Source organism: Schistocerca piceifrons, chromosome X (assembly GCF_021461385.2).
Source record: "Schistocerca piceifrons isolate TAMUIC-IGC-003096 chromosome X, iqSchPice1.1, whole genome shotgun sequence".
Classification (NCBI taxonomy): Eukaryota; Metazoa; Arthropoda; class Insecta; order Orthoptera; family Acrididae; genus Schistocerca; species Schistocerca piceifrons.
The window spans coordinates 396,044,512-396,058,570 of NC_060149.1; the positions used below are offsets into that span (position 1 = coordinate 396,044,512).

Consider the following 14,059-nt stretch of genomic DNA (forward strand, 5'->3'; position numbering starts at 1 on the left):
TATGGAGAAGTCTATTTGGATCAGCGCATGAGTTTTCCATTGGAAATTTCAGGAACTGTATCTACAGAATGACCAGTTGGGTTCAGTTTCTATCTGATACGACAGCAGGCAGGTGATGTGCAACTCTGTCTTATTTTAGAGCTCAGCTAACGATATAATTGCGTGTGTTTATTGTATAGTTCTCCATCGAATACCTGAAGATCAAGTTGAAGGATAGACATTATATAGCCGCCGCATTAATAAAAATTTCCTGGGTATTGAACCGAATATGTGGGTTTTTTCCCAATAGATGGTGCAAACAATGGACAATGCAAGTCTCTGAACAGATTCTTCCAGCATCAGCTCATGAGAATACAAGGAGTAAGAACAAAAACCAATAGCCCGAAGAAGTAGGTTGTGTGACTGTGTCTTGTGCAGAATGAGCTGGGGAATTGTCGTGACTTTGTTGAACACCAGCGCACTAGTTGTATTAAAGTAAAAAGGCGTGAAAGAAGCGAAATAGTCATTTCTGTGAGGTGCAGTTATTTCATAGAAATGACATATTGTAACATGTGAATCTATCGAATAAGTTATTTTTATTTGTACGACCGGTTTCATTCAGAGACCACTTTCCAGTATAGTTTTTGTTAATAACATATCTCACATATTACTTATTTCACTGGATTTCAGTTATCTGTGTGAGGCGTAGTCATACAGTTTTAACATCTTGAAAAACTAAGCTGCGACCATGAAACTTGGTGCTGTTGTTAGTCCTTCTCCACATATTCGCCTTTCAGTGGAATATACACATCGTTACGTTAATGTGACCACTGCCTATCTTCGATGTCAACGTGGAATAATCATTCACAGACGGCAGGTGGCAGCACTAGCAGTGGAGGGTATATAAAGCACGTCGGGGGGACACGGAAAACAGTGCACTTGTTGTCGTAATGCGGAAACAGAGCAATTTATCTGACGCCTATAGGGCATCATCATTGGTTCTCGGGCCAAGGGTGGAAGCATTTCCGAAACGATTAAGTTTGTAAACTATTCATGTGCCGCCGTGGTTAACGTATGCCGTGGATGGCAAATAGACGCTATCCAAAACCGGCGGCAACTCGGTGTACCACAGGATATTGGTGACGGGGGTGAATGGCGGCTACGAAGATGCATATGGGCGAATAGACTGAAACTAACTGTTGAGAAATTGTTCGCCCAGATGAAGCAAGGGGCTACCAACATTGTCTCCTCAACGAAAGCTCAGCGAACATTTTTGTGCTCTAGCCTCCGCAACATGCGCCTATTGATGCATCCATGCTGACTGCTCTTCATCGGCGACGAAGGCTGGAGTTTGGACTCCAGTATGGTAACTGGAGGTTCACTGAGTGGCGACAGGTGGCCTTTTGAGATGAATTACGTTTTATGTTCCATCGGACTGAAAGCAAACACCCTGCAACAATCGTCAGAAGGGCCAGGACAGAGGAAGCTGCGTTATGATCTTCCTTGGGTGATTTCGTTATTCTGAAGCGCGCAGTGAACCAACATAAGTATGTATCTATCATTGGAGGCCGTGTCCATACCTATATGCAGCTTGTTTTTCTCGGCACGATGGCATCTACCAGCAGGACAATGCAATATGTTACACAGCTCATAGTTTACGCACTTGGTTCGAATAGTACGAGAATGATTTTACTGTGTTCCCATGGCTACCAAACGCCCAGGATTTAAATCCAATCGCGGATCCGTGGGACTACCTCCATCGGGCACGGATCAAATGGTTCAAATGGCTCTGAGCACAATGGGACTTAACATCTGAGGCCATCAGTCCCCTAGACTTAGAACTACTTAAACCTAACTAAGACAGCACACACATTCATGCCCGAGGCAGGATTCGAACCTGCGACAGTAGCAGCAGCGCCGTTCCGGACTGAAGCGCCTAGAACCGCTCGGTCACAACGGACGACCCAAATCAATCCTTCGGTCCTTTTAAGCTACAAACTTGTCGGTGGTGTGTTCATAGAATGGCTGTGCTTTTATTAACTGCGCTAGAAGTTCTTTCTGAACTGAAGTAATCGCTAAGGAAGAAAGTCTTTCTTTCGAAATTGCGTTCCTCAGGCATATTTTTATACGCTTCAGGCAAGAAAAGCTTCGTTCCACAGATGCTTTACCGTAGTAGAAGAGATGGTCAGAATGAGGGAGAACAGTTTATAAGTATCCGTAAAAATGTCCTTATTCTTATTAAGCATTCCTAACACCTTTCGGGTGGAAATCTTTCTGTACGTTTCATTAGCATACAAAACAGAGAGTTTGTTTCTTAGGCATTGTCCGTTTGAGAATACGGATTTAATTAAAGTTTGTAAGTTTTCAAGTGCACTAGAAGTAAGACATATGTTATGTTCCTCATATTTTCTGGTATTGGCAAGGCAAACTACCTAAATTTTTTCACAGTTACGAAATCTCTCACCATTTCCATCAAAACGTGATCCAAAATTTCTTAATATGATTCTCTAAACAACGTGAAAATGGCGTTTTTAATAAAATACACATTATATAATAAGCAAGATTCGTATTTTAATGACAGAACACTAAACGCATTACAGATAGAAGCATGCTCCATACACACAACAACCAATGCTTTAACGGTCTGCCGCCTGGAACTGGAAGCAGCCGGGGATAAAATCTCCATCTACCTCACCGGATACTTCCTCCACAAACAAACTCAAACAGTATCGCAAACAGCTATAGCAACCATACAGCTACGCTCGGCCAGTGGCCCCGCCCTTGAGGTTGAGCTGCGAAAAAGAGGAGGCCTACTTTAATTCACTTGGTCTGAATCGCCCGGATGCTGGTACAAGAGAGTTCCGTGCAGTACTAAACAGGGAAATATGTTTGGAGTAAAAACCGGGACAAACTTTTTTAAGTGCGGCAAGATAAAATTATTGGTGAAGTGCCACTTCACTTGCTACCAGTGAATAGCCCCTCCTGTTGTTTCCACTGTCTCCTTTGCTCCTTTGACTCGGGGCACAATGATCCACCCAGCACTTGTCCTTGGTGTTTAGGCTGCTGAAGACGTCATCTGGGTTGGGTCGTCACAGCTGCAACTTTCTGCTGCTTGCTCGGTTCGGCGGGCTTTTTGAATGGGTGCGGGCAGTCGCGGAACTCAGGGGTTGGTGACTTCCGTCAGGTACAAAAAGTCGTCCAAGATGTTAGAAACTGTTCCATGATTGATTTTCGCATTTTCCACCATCGTTTCGATTGCGATACGCCGGTATGCGAGTACCAGGGTCTCCACTAATGCGGAATCCCCAGTTCATCGGAAAGAGATGATCTGATACTATGTTCTTCCTCATCTAGAATTGTTTGCCAACTTGGGGAGCGTTTACAGCTAACCTCTTGTGTTATATCATGATGCGTTGTTGTTACACATTTCCACCCGCTCAGCATGGGCTGTTGCGCCGTTGCTCCCCTTCAAATGTACAAAACAAACTACCCCACGATACTCCACTGCACAATTTTGTTTTCCTCCAGGGATTACCACTTGAGTTCCCGAAGCTTCTTCGTAACACTTATGTGTTGTTCGAACCTAGCAGTAACAAATCTAGCATCTCGGCTCTGAATTGCTTCGATGTCTTCCTGTAATCCGACTTGATACGGACCGCAAACATTAGAACAGTGCTCAAGAATAGGTCGCACCAGCGTCCTATATGCGGCTTCCTTTGCAGATGAACCACTTTTTCCTAGAATTCTCCCAATAAACCGAAGTCGACCATTTGCCTTCCCTACCAAAATTCTCACATGCTCGTTCCATTACATGTCGCTATGCAATGTTATGCCCAGATATTTAAACGACGTGACAATGTCAAGCACAGAACTAATAATGCTGTATCCGAACATTACAGGTTTGTTTCTCCTACTCATCTGCATTAACCTACATTTTTCTACATTCAGAACTGGCTGCCATTCCTCACACCAACTAGAAATTTCGTCTAAGTCATCTTGTATTCTTCTACAGTCATTCAACTTCGACACCTTACCGTACACCACAGCATCACCCGCAAACAACCGCAGATTGCTGCCCACTCAGTCTGCCAAATCTTTTATGTATATAGAGAATAATAGCAGTCCTATTACACTTCCCTTGGGCACTCCTGACGATACCCTTGTCTCTGACGAACACTCGCCGTCGAGGACAACATATTGGGTTTTATAAGTCTTCGAGTCACTCTCATATCTATATACCTATTCCATATGCTCCTACCTTCTTTAACAGCCGGCAGTGGGACACCGTGTCAAACACTTTCCGGAAATCTGGAAATATGGAATATGCCTGTTGCCCTTGATCCATAATTCGCAGTATATCATGTGAGAATAAAGGAAAGCTGAGTTTCATACGAGCGATGCTTTCTAGAACCATGCCGATTCGTGGACATAATATATATAGTCGAACTGAGAAAGTGTTCAAGGATTTGCAGGTAATCGATGTTAGGGATATTGGTCTGTAATTTTGTAGGTCCGTTCTTTTACCCTTCTGATATACAAGAGTCACCTGCGCTTTTTTCAGTCGCTTGGGACTTTGCGCTGGGCGGGAGATTCGTGATAAATGCAATCTAGGTAAGGGGCCAATGCCGTAGAGTAGTCTTTGTAAAAGCGTATTGGGATTCCATTCAGACTTGGTGACCTATTTGTTTTCAACTCTTTCAGTAATTTTTCTACTCCAGGGATGTTTATTACTGGGTAGTCCATATGGGAGTATGTTCGAAGGTCAAACGATGGTGTGTTTGTACGATTCTCGTGCATGAGCGATTTCTTAAACGTGAAATTTAAACCATCGGCTTTCGGCTTGCTTTCTTCAACTGCCACACACCAGACTGGTCAACAAGTGACTGGATGGAAGCCTTAGACCAACTTAGCGATTTTACATAAAACCCGAATTTTCTCGGGTTCTCTGCCAGATCTTTTGCTAAGGTATGACGGTGGTAGTTGTTGTGTACTCCATCGATAGATCTTTTCACAGACGCACGAATCTCTAGTAATCTTTGCTTGTCGTCATTTGTGCGTTCTCTTTTAAATCGAGAGTGCAACGCTCTCTGCTTTCTCAGCATTTTCCGAACCTCGTTAGTGAATCATGGTGGGTCTTTTCCATCGTTAATCCACCTACTAAGTACACAATTCTCCAGATCACGATTTACAATCGGCTTAAAGTTTGCCCATAATTCCTCTACGTACATCTTACTGGAACTAAGTGATGTCAGTTCACTAAGTGAGATGCTAACAATTGCTTATTTGCCCTTTCTGACATAAACACTGTCCTAGACTTAGTAGCCATAGTTGTTATAATGACATAATGGTCACTAATCCTCGTTTCTTTACTGACGCTGACGATAAGGTCCAGCAGAATTGTAATTACAAGATATAAGATATTTCCATTGCGAGTGGACTGATGAACTAGCTGCTCAGTACAGTTTTCAGAAAACGTGCGTAAGAACACACTATCCGCTACCTTTTTCTTTGCGTCGCGGTGAAACTGATGCAGAGGGTCCTTTTTCGCTTCTTTAACTTCATTGTCCTGAAGAACTTCTCAGTTTATACTTGTGATCAAGATTCATCACAGCTGTGTTACCTTTATTAGCCTTAGTTACAATAAGTTCATGCAAAAGAAGTTCCTTATTGAGAAGTTTAACAGTACTTAAATTAGCTAAGGCTACTCTTGTTCTCTTTCTCCTCATACAGAGGGCTTTATTGACGCCGTCCGCGACCTCAGCCTGTTGACGCCTATTAAGTGATGCTACATCACATACGGTTTTGACCTCAGCAGTAGTAGTTATAACAGCTTTAGAGCCAGAGAGTGGAATAAGATTGAGCTTAAGACCTTTATTTAAAAGTCATGTCTCTACTGCAGTTAATGGATATTAGTTAAGTTCACAATTCTGTTAGCAAAATCACGTTTATCTGCCTGCTTCATGGCAACATATTTACACCGATTACCTAGCAGGTTTGGAATTTGACGGTGGTAGTCTGACGAATAGCGTTATCCATTTGAAAAAATAAAGTGCTGTCTAGAGAGGCAACTTGGGCGCAGACCTCTATAAAGACCTATCTTCCGTTGTCAGAAAAATAATGACGCGAATTTATTTTATCGAGGTTATCTTGTGCAAATAACAAAAAAAGACTTTGTTAGTTGATGTAAATCTTCGAGGTAAGTTGATTATGATTTTTGATTTACTTGATTTTGATCTAATCCACAGGATCTTACGCGTACGACTGGCCGAGACTGAGCCTGTCAGGTGTGGCGATCACGTCGATGGCAGTGTCGTTCACGACGGTGTACCTCTACTCCGGAGAGCTGCTGCCCACTGTGGTGCGCAATGCCGGCCTCGGCTTTGCAGCCATGTTTAGCCGCCTGGGCTCTGCGATAGCTCCGTTTGTTAAGTCGATGGTAATTTCACTCCCTCAATACTCACACCAACTAATAACTTTAAGGCTAAGAACGATATGAGTCGGTAAAATAATTCTGCATGAGAATATTCACGAGCTATTCTTCATTTGATGTTGATGAGCATCACTTTCAGTCTCTCTAATTACAGCTGAATAAAACGAATTTTCTGTGCCATATGCGCTTCGCCTTCATTAGCTGATAGTATCACCAGCGGCAGATTTGGCAGATGCTGCTCTACAAGTATTCTTGAGTCGGTTTTAGAGCCGTTCTTCAGCTTACTGCCATTCGGAATTTAATTTGAATAGCACTAGGAAAAGAACACCCATTAAAGTTTATTTATAATAGGACCTGCAGCATATATTATGTCACAATAGGGTATTATGCAGAGCATTATTGAACAGTATGCTGCTTGATCTTTGTTTTTATATATAAGCTTATTTTGGCGTTATTGCTTTCATCAGTACATCTGCAAGCAATCGCATTTATTTATATTTCACATAATATATCATTACGTGTCATTTATAAAGGTCTTTTTTTTTACATTGGATGTTGTACTCACGCTATGATGCTGTGAACGGACATATGTCAACTTTGAGTAAACTACTGTTGCTGTCCACAGTTTTTGGATGTGACATTTTCTTTTTCACTAATATTTCAAAGTCGGCCGATGATTTGATGCTGAATGTATATGTTTTATTCATTATATTTTTTATTACAATACATCTTCTATTATATTTTTATTATATTATTTATTATGTATATATAATGTTATTTTATTATATTTTTCGTTAAATTACAATTTTTATTTGCTTATAAACTATACGTTATGTAAAACGTAAATAAACGTGATTTTTTGCAGATGTACTGGCTCTGAGCACTATGGGACTTAACTTCTGAGGTCATCAGTCCCCTAGAACTTAGAGTTACTTAAACCTAACTCACCTAAGGACATCATGCACATCCATGTCCGAGGCAGGATTCGAACCTACGACCGTAGCGGTCGCGCGGTTCCAGACTGTAGCGCCTAGAACCGCTCGGCCACACCGGCCGGCTGCAGATGTACTGATTAAGGCAATAAAGCCGAACTAAGCTTATGCACAAAAATAAAAGATCAAGCAGCATCTGTTTACTAATTCCCTGCATAACACTCACTTATTTTATATTACGTTTTCGATCCAAAATTTGTCACTGATGATGCTTTAAAACCTTAAAAGTGAAACATGTATGACACGAAAATTTCGTTTTGTTAAGCTATAGTTAGACTGACCCAACGTGATAATTATCAAAACAATATCACTCGCAACTGTGGATCGTAGGACAACAAAGCTGGAAGATGTTACTCTTAACTGCCTAAGAAATTTGTTTATTTTTGTCCCGATGACGGTGAACCGCAGCACAGATTTGTCGAATCATGGAGTGTGCTGGTATGCTCGACTCAGAAGTAGCCAGTTCGAATCCTGTCGATGGAAGAAATTTTCATCGCCTGTATTTGATTGCCAAGAGGAGGAGACGTAGTGGCGTAAAGTTCCCGGTTACCAAACGTTGGGCCATTATCCTAGATTACACTCCGAACTTCTCCGCAGTGTCTCGTGAAGCGAAGGCACGTGACATTGTGGATGGTAACCTGTCCGCCGGATGGGGACGTTACCTTCGGCGGCCCTCTATGTGCTATTCGAGAGGGGCAGGCTGTGAGCCAGCACAGGTTTTCCCCCCTCATTTCTCTCATCATTATATAATTCAAACACGACACTACATTACACACACATCAATTACGGTCACCTACACTCAACTGATACACGTAAGACATAACTCTCATACACTGTGTGGAAAGGGGCCATTGTGCTCGGAGGTATAATTATAAGACTCCTTGGTGTCTCACAGACAGATGCGTATGCGGGAAGGGAGGTTCTTCTATTTTTCACATATAAATTTCCAAATTTCACTCCTAATTTTCAGAGAGTAAAGCAGTATCTAAACTAAAGAGCCGCGCAAATAGCAAGAAATTCTAGAAATTACAAGTAACTTGTAACACATGATACGTTTCTGTTGGTTTCTTGAGGCTGTCGTGTCCTGGCGCCGGTCTAGTCCACCAATATAGAGTCGATGTGGCATACTTGCCACAATCGGGATGGTGACGTCAGTGAGAGTTTGTGGTGTTGTTGTAATTACTCCAATCAACATGAGAGGGAGTAGAACCTCCTAGGCTGATTAAGATTGTGTTGGCAACTGGTGAAAAATGGTGCAAATGGCTCTAAGCACTATGGGACTTAACATCTGAGGTCATCAGTCCCCTAGACTTAGAACTACTTAAACCTAACTAACCTAAGGACATCACAGCATTTTCATATATTTCGAGTTCCACCCATCTAAGTATTGTGTAATATATTAAAGCTATTTGGACTATATTGTTAACTCTTCAGGTAGAGAATTTTATGGCAAGTAAAACTCTATATATTTTTAAAACAGGTTACATAGAATGCGAATGGTGAAGCCATAGTTCGTCGGTCGGGCACCATCTTATGCTTTGAAACAGAACGTGGGAGATTCATTTAGTTTTGTTTGTGTCTTAACAGTTTTACCTGTATTGAAAACGGAAATTTGTCTTAGTTTCCAATAAATTTAGTCTGAAAAAGTATTTAACTTGTAACTGGTATATGATAACAGTTCTATTAAATTTTATTTCACTTACTGATTATTGGCGTGTAGTAGAGTAATAATGTAACAGATAGATGACTACATACAGTACTGACTAGTTGTGCTCGATTGCAACGCTTTTAAATTTCTTTAAAATATTTATTCCTAGGTACATGACGATATTGTATCTTGGAATGTTTTGACATTTGGAAAAACTTTAATTTTCCGGAGTAATTTTTTGCTATTTCAGAAAAAGACTGCAGGGCGTTAAAAGTGAAGACCATCATTTAAAAATAGAATAAGAAAATATGTGAATCTTCCATTAGACAGCTGGCGAGAGGCAAAATCTGAAAAGTGTCAAAGGTAGAACACTCTTCCCTACATGACAAGTTTGCGCGTGTACGGTATACCTTTCAATGGCTATATTTTTCTGAATTGCAATTTTTGGGACACTATATATATATATACATATATATATATATGGTAATTAATCAGTTTACTAGTATTTTAAACATTTTTTACCTTTAATAAAATCATACACATCAGTGACACTTTAAAAGTGTGAGTGATGGGTTGTTACATGTGGTTGGGGAGGGAGGGGTAGTGGGAGATAGATAGTTAGATAGGTAGAGAGAGAGAGAGAGACTTCTACAGTAACAACAAAATATGAACACCCCCAGAACAGAACCCTGGATCTGCACCTATTCTTATACGACTCTTTTTAAGTTCAGGAGCTAACTGAAACACTCGAAACAGCATCTGGAAATACAAACGTGTTCCTCCGCCTACACTCAACAACATAAAAGTTAATTAATAACGTCAATCGTAGGTTACTGAGAGTTTAAAACTGTGTGAACGTTGGGACTCAATCCCCGAATCCTGCTATACAGGGGCAATGTCCTTACCAACTCAGCTAACATGTCACAACTGAGGATCTCTATTCACCGCTACAATTCTGCAAGAATCTCCCTCCTACTTTCCAAACTTTACGGAAGCTGTACTGTATGCTATACTGGAATACCTTTCCGGCAAGAAAGAATATTGTGGACAAATGGCTTATCCATACACTAGCGATTGTATCTTGCAGCGGAATCTGCAAGGTTTCCTGCTGTGAGTCTGGAAAGTAGGGGGAGACTGACTGACTGACAGATTTCCGTGAAGACGGACCTTCAGTCATACCTGAATAGCTCAGTCGACCTAGAGCATTGGCAGTGGAAAGGGGAAAGGTTCGAATCCCGATCCTGCGCAGTTTTAATCATCCACGAAGTTTCGAAACAGCGCACGCTACTCTACGCTGCGGTGCGCAAGTTGTTTGTAGAAATGGGGCCGGCGGTATAGGGAGTTATCAAAGAACGACTCGCGATTCACCCTCACAGATTTACTTCCGCCAGTACCTTCTCTCCAACCTTCCAGACATCACAGAAGTTCTCCTGCATAGATTGCGAGACTAACACGCCTGAAAGAAAACTTAAAGGGCAGACATTGCTTAGCCACAGCCGAGGAGAGTGTTTCCATTTCTATACAGAACCGAAGAGAATCACAGAATTTAACATATTTTGTTTTAATTCCGAAGGCATGATGAAAAGTAATATCACCGAATATTGTGTGTGAAAACTTTGAAAGTTCTTTTAAATAAAACAAATTTGTTAATATTCTACATCATTATTCTGCATATTTCTAATTTATTTCTCAACATAGTCAGTCTGACAACGAACACATTTATCCCAATGAGAGACCACTTTCTTCATACCGACTCTAGAATGTTTGACTTGTTGACGCAGCCACAATCTCTGTTTTGCTTGCATCGCTTCATCACTGTCAAAGTGAGGTCCTCGAAGGCGTTCTTTAAATTTTGGGAACAGTTGAAAATCGGATGGGGCCAAGTCCAAACTGTAGGGAAGATGGCCGATGACAGTAAATCCAATGCTATTCCTTGTAGACGCAGTGGCAGTCTGTGTTTGTATACCAACAAATCGGACAGCTTCTTTCACATTATGGTCAAGGACACTTTCAAACACGGTAGATTCTTTCTGTCATTACGATACGTCTCCACAACATCGATCCATCTTACCACTCCTGTCCAGGCCTCGGAAAGCCCAACGGTACCGACCGACTGCCGTATCATCCTCAGCCGATTGGCGTCACTGGATGCGGATGTGAAGGGATATGTGGTCAGCACACGCTCTCCTGGACGTTGTCAGTTTTCGTGACCGGAGCCGCTACTTTGCAATCATGTAGCTCCTCAATTGGGCTCACAACGACTGAGTGCACCGCGCTTGTCAACAGCGCTCGGCAGATCCGGACGCTTACCCACCTAACACACAACGGTGTTACTCCTGGCGTCATGATGTGGGGAACGATGGGTTCGAAATTTGGGTCACAGCTGGTAGTGATTGAAGGGACTCTGGCGGCACAACGGTATCTCACGGACATCCTGTGTTCTCATGCGCTATCCTCGTGGACAGCATTGTGGTGCTATGTTTCAGTACTTGTCCACGCACGATACGTGTCTATATGACCAGTCTGCACGTAGTTGAAGTACTCTCGTGGCCAACAAGATCCCCATATCTGCCCTGATAGAGCATGTGTTGGACGAACGTATATGTCAACCTCGTCCCAGTGTCAATATCCAGGATATCAAGGGCCAGTTACAACAGTGAATTTACAATGAAATCCAGACCATTAGCTGTTTACAGGCGTTGATAAATATCAACGGGTACAGTTGAAAATGTGTGCCCCGACAGGGACCCGAACCCGGGATCTCCTGCTTACATGGCAGACGCTCTATCCGACTGAGCCGTCAGGGACGCAGAGGATGGTGCGGCTACAGGGACTTACCTCTGGCACGCTCCCCGTGAGATCGACATTTCCAACTTACGGTCCACATACTACATTTGTAGTGACCCTGCCCACTAAACTTATTACTCGTGGCAGTCAATCTACCGATTCCCGTAAGAATTTGAGCAATGTGAGTGCATCTGCACTGAAGAAGATCATTGGCCGGTAAGCCTTATCTTTTCGGACATGTCCGAAAGAACAGATACCATCTTCATTTAGTTGCAACAGTTGTGGGCCAGCTTGCCTCAGGAGAGGGTACAATGCCTTAATGACACCCTCCGCAACCGATGCGCTTGATACATCCAGGCCAGAAAGAGTGCAACGTCATGCTTATAAGTGGGCTCACACTGCAAAGTTCTCTGGCCGACCGGTGTGGCCGGGCGGTTCTAGGCGCTTCAGTCTATAATCGCGCGACCGCTATGGTCGCAGGTTCGAATCCTGCCTCGGGCATGGGTGTGTGTGATGTCCTTAGGTTAGTTAGGTTTAAGTAGATCTAAGTTCTAGGGGACTGATGGTCTCAGATGTAAAGTTCCATAGTGCTCAGAACGATTTGAACCATTTGCAAAGTCCTCTGTAACTTCGGCTGTCTCGAAATCACTGAAACAACATCACGTAACTTCTATGAAGTTTCACTTCGTTTCCTCCTCCCCTTCTGAGTGTTTCACACTTTTGGAAGGTAGTGCATGTTTCGTACAGTGATAACAAGTGAGTCTTCATGTACAACATGCTGTCTTTGCTAACATCATTTTTTTCACTGACTTACGTGCAGCCACCTTTTAGCGTATCAGTATGTTTCTAACATCGCCCTGACGTATTTGAAAATTCGCCTTGAAATTCTATTTAGCTCACCGGATGAGCAATAATTTTTGCATTACTCTATTCTGATCCGAATCGTTAGAAGTATTCCTACTTCTTTTCGCTTAAGTTTAGAATACACGCTGTCTGAGAAGTAAAATTCTTCTTTCATTAACGACGAGAACGTGATATTCTACCGCATATTGGCCGCGCGCGCCCACTGGAATTTCGGCTCGCTTACAACCTGCTGAGGCAAGCTTAGCAAGAACGTCTACTGTGTCTTCCCTTAGCCTTCCTTCTTTCACTGTTTGAAGCACCCTTCGACAAACTTGAAGTCTCTCTGCAGCTATTAGCTTCACAGCGTCATGATGAATTCGGTAGACTGGATGGTGTTTTGTGTCGCTGTTAACGTTTCATCTTGAAAGCTCAATTTCGGATATTCAGATCTGATCCTCTCAGGCTACCCATTGTGTGCCAAAATATGAAGTTCTAGTGGTTTTTTCACGTATAGCGTGGAGGCAAATTGGTAGAGAGTAGGTACTGCAGATACGTTCTTACCTGTTAGGCTTCCATGATGCTGAAGAACGTTAAGTACACGACCGGGACAACATTTTAAGAAATGCACCGTCAGAGACGAAGAGCAAAGTGAAACTATACTGCGCAACAAAATTATAAGGTAACTTTATCGAAATTCCTTGACTGTCTCCCATTGTGTCTCAGAAGTTCGAAATTTGCGTGAAATGTGTCTACACACGTCCACTTAATGGTGCATAAGCGTGGCGCCGTGCGACGTCAACCACGGATCCAGCGACGCTTCAAACAGAAAGATACCGTCACATGCGAAAAAAGGGGTCAGATCTCAGAAGTTCATGTGAAGTGTGAGGTGGGTTAATGATGTCACGTTGGAAACAGATTTGAAACCCCACCGTATTTCGATGAGTCGTCGAGCATAACGTTTCAGACCCACCGCCGCTCAGAATCGACAAGAAAAGTCCTCAGGGGGTGGTAAAAGGGCATCAGTGAAACCATCCTTTCCCTTGGGGCGTCGATTCTCACACATTCCCTGCACAGACAGCCATTCACTGATTTCTAGGTGCCGGTGTGACAGGCAACCATTTCAACATACTCAACTGATTGGCTTTACGTCGCTGAACTAGCGTCTATTGGGAGCAAGCGAAATCTAAGAGGTTTCGCCGGCGCCTTGGAATCAGTGAATGAGTGTCTCTGCACAGGAATACTTTTAAAGTGCCCAACAAAGATGTGTGGGTGGCACCAAGGGTGTTGCCGAACTTGGGGGTGGAGGTTCTTAGAGGGACCCTTTCCCGTTTTATTCGCGCATGTGTCAGTAGCACACCACCGTCAACGTCGTACACCATC

General features: G+C 42.7%; 1 protein-coding gene across 1 annotated transcript in view; it reads left to right on the plus strand.

Moving 5' to 3' along the window:
- LOC124722384 (organic cation transporter-like protein) overlaps positions 1–14,059 on the plus strand; it is a 186,606-nt gene that overhangs the window by 149,950 nt on the left and 22,597 nt on the right. The window contains exon 9 of the mRNA XM_047247557.1: positions 6,225–6,415. Coding sequence (XP_047103513.1) covers positions 6,225–6,415 — 191 coding nt within the window. The remainder of the gene's footprint in view (positions 1–6,224; positions 6,416–14,059) is intronic.